The sequence below is a fragment of the Capra hircus genome, chromosome 10 (assembly GCF_001704415.2).
Source record: "Capra hircus breed San Clemente chromosome 10, ASM170441v1, whole genome shotgun sequence".
In the NCBI taxonomy this organism is placed as follows: Eukaryota; Metazoa; Chordata; class Mammalia; order Artiodactyla; family Bovidae; genus Capra; species Capra hircus.
The window spans coordinates 88,495,790-88,504,759 of NC_030817.1; the positions used below are offsets into that span (position 1 = coordinate 88,495,790).

General features: G+C 39.8%; 1 protein-coding gene across 6 annotated transcripts in view; it reads left to right on the plus strand.

Annotated features, from left to right (window-relative positions):
• Positions 1-2,406, plus strand: part of MEGF11 (multiple EGF like domains 11) — a 390,793-nt gene extending 388,387 nt beyond the window's left edge. For 4 of the 6 annotated variants that reach the window (XM_018053628.1, XM_018053631.1, XM_018053629.1 and 1 more), the window contains one exon: positions 787-1,722. In XM_018053628.1, coding sequence (XP_017909117.1) covers positions 787-1,010 — 224 coding nt within the window. In that variant the 3' untranslated portion in view covers positions 1,011-1,722. Of the gene's footprint in view, positions 1-786 lie in introns of all 6 variants that reach the window. The other 2 variants (XM_018053635.1, XM_018053633.1) reach the window with 2 other exon arrangements.

An 8,970-nucleotide genomic window follows, 5' to 3' on the forward strand; every position in this document is an offset into this window, starting at 1 on the left:
ATCTGAGAGACACTAGGAGAAGCAACATGAGTTCTCCTGGTATCAGGAAAAGATTCTGTAAAATTAGATTTCAGTGAGCATTCACAAGAACAGGAGTAAGTGACCCCACAAGATATACTGCAGGCTTGCTAGAAAACAGGAACTTCCCAAAGCCTAGCTTGAAACCAAGGTGCTTTTTAAACCTGTTACACTTCAATCTGCCCTGCCTCTGATCATGAGCTTCGCGAGAGCACATACTACCCGTGGGCTGTCTAAAGGTTGCCAAATTGCTGACACTTGTGCCGAATCACACACCTACTGCTGAACCTAAGCTTAGTGGTCAAAAAGAATTCAGAAAAATGTCACAGAAAACAGACAAGCCAAAGAGTCCTGAGGCATGGATTCGGGTATTGGCACTGTCATTTATGTGCCATATGACCTTAGCCAAATCACTTCAGCTCCCTGGGCCATCATCCTCTAAAATGCAAACAGTAAACTATCCTTGCAGGATTTTATAAAAATTAAATAACAGATGTGAAAGCACATTATGAATATCTTGAATTAATCCCTCTCTGATGCTCTGCCTACTAAAACAAAAAAGTTCTTATCCCCCAAAACACGTTTCTTTAAAAAAAAAAAGAACTCTGCTTACCTCAGAAAGCATTTCTCAACGTAGTTAGTAAATGAATCTTAGCCTGTCATAGGCGTTTACAACTTCACAAGTCTGACAGCACATAAACCGTACTCTGCTTTTGGTATTTCAGCGTATGTCCTTGTTTGTCCTAAGAAATTTCTCTTGCCTTGCAGATTACATGAAAGAATCCGTGTGCAGTTCTAGCACTTGTTCCTTGAATAGCAGTGAAAACCCTTATGCCACAATTAAGGACCCACCCATCCTCACCTGCAAGCTTCCAGAAAGCAGCTATGTAGAAATGAAGTCGCCTGTGCACAGGGGGTCTCCGTACACAGATATGCCATCCTTGTCGACATCTAATAAAAATATATATGAAGTTGGTAGGTGTCTCAAATAAGTAACTTAGTGAAAGCAGGGCATCAGTGCAGCATCTGAAGTCAAATCAGCCCTCTCCAGTCCCCATTTTGAAAACATCCCCTTCTTTTGTTGTTTTTTTAAGGAATTCAAAGTGAACTGTCTTTTGCAGGACCTCTATCCACTGTTATACAAGAAATCAAATTCTGTGCCAACTCTGCTTTTTAAAAAACACTAAGTATGAAGCAGAAATACTGGGGGTGGGGAGCTGATACATACACACACACACATACACACACTCCTCAACTGATTGTTGACACAAATTCCTGTTTAAAACAGAAAACAATCAGAACAGTTAGTAAGTTTTGAAATTATCTTGTTCTACTTTCTCCCAGTTGAATCCATGTCCCTGGGTTCACTGATAAGACTCCTACCGCTAAGGTAGGAGGGATATTCTAAGGTCCCTTGGTTTTGACCAGAGCTTGGGATTCTGACAACACACTCACTTAAATTTTCAATCTCTTGAACAAGCCTCAGTCCTAATCCTCATACACTTATCCTAAGTCCTTGGTTTCTCTCCCCACCAAGTTAAATAGAATTCTCTTCCCCCGCCCAAAGAGGCAACTAAAGCTAATCTGTTCTCTGAACTCATTTTTCACTATATTCCTTAGAGCCCACAGTCAGTGTGGTCCAAGAAGGCCGCGGTTGTAACTCCAGCTATATCCAGAATCCATACGACCTACCTAGGAACAGCCATATTCCTGGTCATTATGACCTCCTCCCAGTAAGAAAGAGCCCTGCCAGTGGGCCATCCCAGGACAAGCAGTCTTAAGAGGGATAAGCCTCTCTCTTGCAATGTGCTCTGCTGAATATTCTCTGACTCTCTGAAAGAAGACAATCCCTTGACTTGAAATAATGGTACTGACTGACTCCAGCTGCGTATTAGTTATAACATTCACCTGGAACTAAAGAAGAGCTTCCAAGGGACTGGGTTAATTGTTCAAAAAGTCTGTTCTCAAAATCAAAATCTACCACCCACCCACCCCCAACCCCAAATGCTCTGGATATGATCTTTGAAAACATTTAAGATACAGCTACTCATCAACATCAGCTAAATATATATATTATCTGAAACATGTTGCTTAGAAAGCACGTAGAATAGGTTTTACCAACTTTCCTAAGAGGAAAAGGAACTGGGGAGGTGAGGGGACTACTTTGAGGCACCTGAAATGTATATGTATCTTTAGTTCCTCAATTATCTGCTTTATTGCCGAAGATAATTAGTACATAGACACAAACTGTGTTAACATCAATCCTAAAGCACCTGCACATGTATGTCAGGTCAAATAAATGACAATAGCCAAGCTTACAGAGTTTAATATATAGTCTAATGCTGACAACTTCAATTTTTTTTTTAATAAAACTTTAAGAAATACAAATTAACTCTCCCTCTTCTGCCCCTGGTAGTAGTAGAAGAAAAAAAAGTTTCCAGAGCGCAGCAGCCTCTTTCAGTCAAACAATGATTTCTAAGCCAGCTTTACCAAATCTTGCCAATTCAAAGTTCAAGAACACTGCAAGCCGATCCCAGCCTTGTTGTATCTCCTTAGCTATCCAATTCCTGAGTCATTTCATATGAAATAAAACTCTGAGATGATGCCTTTCAGCAAGCAGTCATAGACTGGTAAGAATTGAGTATCCCTACAAATGGTTATTTGGCCTCCTGAGTTTATTTTGGTTGGCATTCCTTGACTCAGAAAAGTACATGCTTTCAAGCATTTCTTCACAAATCTTGAGCTTGATGTAGTATGGAACCTAAAACTGCAGAAGAGATTCGACTCCCATTTTTAGGAAGTAGAAATCCACTTCCTAAAAGCAGATATAGGAAGTTTAAGTTGTTAAAGTGTATTATGCTTTCTGATGGAACTAAATGAAATGATTAAAGAATGGACTGTAACAAATTACTGTGACATGATGTAAAAACTTTAAGTATATGAACTACTTCCACCTTCCAAGCACCACCTACTGAGATGGCCAAAAATGTATTACAACAGCTTAATGCCCCCGATTCCAGTATTTGGTGTATCTATATGCTCCACTTTAATGAATGTAAGTAAACAAGAGCTCAGATGGGTCAAAAAGCCGCCACTCCCAAGCCCTAAGGAGGACCTCCTCACAAGAATTGAACACCCAAAGGGCAAACTGAGAAAACCAACAGCCACCCCAATACCACTCCATTCCCTGATTAACAGTCCAGGCCACAAAAAATACTTCCAAACAGGTATATAGAAGAGGAACCAAGTGACTGTACATGACTGCAAAGCTGGACCAGCTCTACAGGAAATGTGGGAGTTCTGCAGCCCTTGACACACACTGGAAGTCTGCCATGGAACCCATTAGTTTGGTCAATAACCAGCAAAAGCAAGAAAATAAATGAGTAAATCCTCCCTCCCCCACTTCACTCAAGGCACAAACAAATTTTATTGTTAGGGGAAAATATAACACTTACATGAATGCTGCATGTGTGCATGGGAGCAAGTGATCAGCAATAGCAGATTTACTTTCCAAAAAGCCTTATTAAAATATAAATACTAGAAAATTACTTTGTAGGCCCAAGGAAATGTTTCTCATACATATGTAGAAATATAGATAAGAGACTTACCTCGGTATTTCAGGGCAACAAGTGCTCAAGTACCTTGTCAAGTAAGGATCTAGAAGCATGGTGAAGTCAGATCAACAAGAAGGAACGTGTCTCAGTCCCAGGTTTTACCTTCTTCCCTCACCCTGCATGTACAATAACTGCTGCCTGGCAAACAGCAAACAAGCAGCGTCACTCAAGTTTCAAGGTGCACCTCTTTTTTGCTGAGTATCTTCTGGGCAAAATTCAGCAAGAGATGACATGGTGAATTGCAAAAGCACTGGGTCAAGATTAGTGTAACTTGCCCTCTCTGGGTTCCTTTTTTTCCCCATGTATTAAAAAAAAAAGGGAGAAGCAGAGAAAGGCAAGGGAGCTCCAACCCTAGCTCTAGTATTCTATGATTTTCAAAGAAATGTAATACAACTCAATCAGGCAATACAATGGAGAAGGGAAAGGCAGAGGGTGTGATTAATCTACTGTGACAACAGCAGCTTCACACAGCTAAAAGTTACTGATAAAAGGCATTTCAATCTAAGAGAGCAACTGCTAGGAACTTCTGTCTAGCACTGTCACAAATATGTTCATGGTCAACCTAAACACGTGCACTGTGCATTATACTGGCAACTTGGAAAAATCTATTCCATTACTTTACAGAAATTAAGTTTTGACTCAGTGATGTGCATACAATTCAAATGAATAAGAAAAACAATTATTGTACAATAGCATAATGCAACTGTGAAATGGCAATACTTTTTTAAACAATCCAGATTTGTAATATATTTGTTCACTGTGCAAAGGGATCATACCTTGTACAAAATAAAGTGGATTTCTCAAACTAATTTAACAAGAATGCCTACTGTTGTACTGCACACTGAAAATGTGTCTATAATCTACACCTTAGGTTTAAAGGTACAACTAACCTACATTTTGTGTGGTCACTCTAGAGAGTCAGAAAAGTGAAAATCATCCTGATAAGGGTTTGAAAATAAAAGTGAAACGGTTCTATCAAAGTTATAAAAGTCTTTTCCTTTAAAGTAACAAATGGGAACAACACATTCATGCCCCCAAACGGTGAAAAACTGCACACACATCAGTATACTCAAATAGAGAATTTCTCTGCTTTCACAAATATCTGGACTCAAAGACAAGTATTACAACTTGTGCTCAGCTCCAGAGGCACAAAGGTACTTCTATGGAAAGGAATAAAGGCAAGTGTAATGGCCACCTAATTTGTATAAGTGCAATGAATAGCTATGGAGAAGGAAATGGCAACCCACTCCAGTGTTCTTGCTTGGAGAATCCCAGGGACGGGGGAGCCTGGTGGGCTGCCGTCTATGGGGTCCCACAGAGTTGGACACAACTGAAGTGACTTAGCAGTTAGCAATGAATAGCTGTCTGCCAATAGAAGTTATCACCCACTATAGGACACTGGGTGCACCTGTTTTAGGATCTTTTAAAACATATGCTTGTGACCTAACTGGTAAAGAAGCAGCAGAATTAATTTTGTAATAAAATACAGATGCTAAAAATAGCTTACTGAATGCATTCAATGGTGTATGTTTAAAATTTCTCCCTTATATTTTCAAAATTTTATATGTACTCCTCATACTTAAGCCAAACTAAAGCCTTTCAACTTGTCTGTCAGTTCACAAGCCTTAATGTGGTAGTCAAGTCAACTTAATAAAATGCCTATCCAATCCTAAAGAAAGGCAATCCCAAAGAAGGCTCAAACTACTGCACAACTGCACTCATCTCATACGCTAGTAAAGTAATGCTCAAAATTCTCCAAGCCAGGCTTCAGCAGTACGTGAACCGTGAACTTCCAGATGTTCAAGCTGGTTTTAGAAAAGGCAGAGGAACCAGAGATCAAATTGCCAACATCCACTGGATCATCGAAAAAGCAAGAGAGTTCCAGAAAAACATCTATTTCTGCTTTATTGACTATGCCAAAGCCTTTGACTGTGTGCATCACAAGAAACTGTGAAAAATTCTGAAAGAGATGGGAATAACAGACCAGATGACCTGCCTCTTGAGAAACCTATATGCAGGTCAGGAAGCAACAGTTAGAACTGGACATGGAACAACAGACTGGTTCCAAATAGGAAAAGGAGTACGTCAAGGCTGTATATTGTCACCCTGCTTATTTAACTTATATGCAGAGTACATTATGAGAAACACTGGACTGGAAGAAGCACAAGGTGGAATCAAGATTGCTGGGAGAAATATCAATAACCTCAGATGACACCACCCTTATAGCAGAAAGTGAAGAGGAACTAAAAAGCCTCTTGATGAAAGTGAAAGAGGAGAGTGAAAAAGCTGGCTTAAAGCTCAACATTCAGAAAACAAAGATCATGGCATCTGGTCCCATCACTTCATGGGAAATGGATGGGGAAACAGTGGCAGACTTTATTTTTGGGGGTTCCAAAATCACTGCAGATGGTGACTGCAGCCAAGAAATTAAAAGACGCTTACTCCTTGGAAGAAGTTATGACCAATCTAGATAGCATATTTAAAAGCAGAGATATTACTTCGCCAACAAAGGTCCGTCTAGTCAAGGCTATGGTTTTTCCAGTAGTCATGTATGGATGTGAGAGTTGGACTGTGAAGAAAGCTGAGTGCTGAAGAATTGATGCTTTTGAACTGTGGTGTTGGAGAAGCCTTTGAGAGTCCCTTGGACTACAAGGAGATCCAACCAGTCCATTCTAAAGGAGACCAGTCGTGGGTGTTCATTGGAAGGACTGAGGCTGAAGCTGAAACTCCAGAACTTTGGCTACCTCATGCGAAGAGCTGACTCATTGGAAAAGACCCTGATGCTAGGAGCGATTGGGGGCAGGAGGAGAAGGGGACGACCGAGGAGGCTGGATGGCATCACCAACTCGATGGACATGAGTTTGAGTGAACTTCGGGAGTTGGTGATGCACAGGGAGGCCTGGAGTGCTGCAATTCATGGGGTTGCAAAGAGTCGGACACGACTGAGCAACTGAACTGAACCAAAAATAATGTATTTTTGCAATTTAGAAATTAAGACTCATTCCGAAAAGATGTAACAGACAACCCTCAAAACAGGGAGGCTGGGACTTTGACATCTAAGTGAAAGATAATACATAATCAAGAGTTGTAAGGTATCTACTGAGAATAATAGTGTTTTAAGCCTATGACTTTAAGACTCAGAATACCACGCAATACCATAAATGATAAAGGCAGCAGGTTGTGCACTCAATCACTGCAAGCTGTGCATTCAATACAGAAGATTCTAGAATGATACTACTAGCCATTCATGAAGCCAGAGGAAAGACAGAAGAGGCCCAATTCATCTGTATATAGCAACAGATAGAAAATCTCAAAAGGGGTGGATGACAGCTAAATAAAGCATTCATTAGACTATTATTTATACTTGCATATAATTATTAGGGCTTCCCAGGTGGCTCAGTGGTATAGAATCCTCCTGCCAATACAGGGAATGTAGGTACAATCCCTGGACTGGGAAGATCCCCTGGAGAAGGAAATGGCAACCCACTTCAGTGTTCTTGCCTGGGAAATCCCTTGGAGAGAGGAGTCTGGTGGGCTACCATCCATGGGATCACAAAGAATCAGACTGAGCACGCATGTAACAATTACTATATACTATTTATGTAGTAATTTTCAATAAATTTTTTTAAAGATGCTTAATCTAAATGGTAATTCTCAGACTACAACTCCCAAGCTAAACTAGAATGAACCCTAGGATTTGGCCCTTCACTCTTTCCCATGCTCCTTCTTTATTGTTTCAACACAGGGTTGTAGGAGAGATAAACATTAGGAATATTAAGTATGAACAAAGCACCTTCCCTACCTTTGTGGTTCTTATAATATAGCAGGGATAAATAGAGGGCCCTGGTGATTCAGTGGGGTGGTGACTATATATTTCCTTCATTCTAGCTTTCTGCAAAGCTAGAAAGACTCTGAGCAGTAGTCCAGCCCAAACCCACAGGAGGAGGAAACTCTAGTCTGTAGCACAAGTTGTCAGATTACCTCTTCATTCCAGTTTCTGCCTCCAAGGCCACTGTTTAGCCTAGTAGATGGCCCTGCAGAGCCTTGGGAGTGAGTGCTGAAAGCAATAATCTTGCTCATTTGGATGGGGATAACGTGGTCTGAGATTCTATGGTCTGAGGCAAGGTTAAGTTACATTGACTGAAACACAGAAAAGGAATCCTGTTGGCTATTTGCACCACCATCACTGGTATTAAGAACAGAGTAGTTAACAGCCAATACACATGACATCTGTGCCAGGACCTATCAATTCTATGCTTAATTATGTTAAATAATTCAATTCAAATGTGGAGACTACTAATAATTAGATTACTAATAGCCAATAATGCCAATTATATCATGTGTGTGAACACACAAACCTATACACTTGGATTTAATCATTGGTTCTATTGTAATCAGTCCATGAACTCATCTACCTTACTAGATTCTTCTTAGAGATGATAATTTAAAAAATTAGAACACGAAAGTTTTTAAAGGTTCTCTCTCCCAAACACAAATATATTTCAAATTATATATTAAAAGCCAACGGAATTTTAACAGTAAAAGCCCAAAAAACAAGCAATTCTCAGTTCACAGTTGACAATGCAGCCCCTCAAGTGTTTCTCCCCCCCATAATACAAACGGTACTTGGATGCATATTGCTGAAACACAGTCATTCTGCAAATGTTCTGAAAGCTTTTGTCATATTTAATGGCATTAACATAGGATTTTAATCAAGTTATTGTAAGACCAAAGACATCTTGCAAAGTGTACATCTGACTTTAACTTAGCTATTAAATTTAAATTTTAGTTAGAATGTAAAATAATTTGGTTCTAGTATCTGAAAAACACGTACATTCATAGGATTACTGAATCAAAGCTAGGATACACCCCCAAAAGGATCTAATCCAGTCCCCTGGAGAAAGTGAGGCTCAGAAAGACAATGACTAGAAGACCTGTGACTAATATCCAAGTTTTGTCACCCACTCTATTATACCTACCATGTTCAACCTTTTACCTCAGAATTTAACATACTTTCTAATTGTATGCCTAGTATCAACTTCCTTTCAAATATTATTTCTCTGCCCAATTCGATTTTTAGGAAAATGGATATTTCAATAAAAATTCTCTCTCAGTCTAATCCTGATGGTCTCCTTTACTTAAATGGTAGTCAAGGCTGTGGTTTTTCCAGTGGTCATGTATGGATGTGAGAGTTGGACTATAAAGAAAGCTGAGCGCTAAAGAACTGATGCTTTTGAACTGTGGTGTTGGAGAAGACTCTTGAGAGTCCCTTGGACTGCAAGATCAGTCCTGGGTGTTCTTTGGAAGGACTGATGCTGAGGCTGAAACTCCAATACTT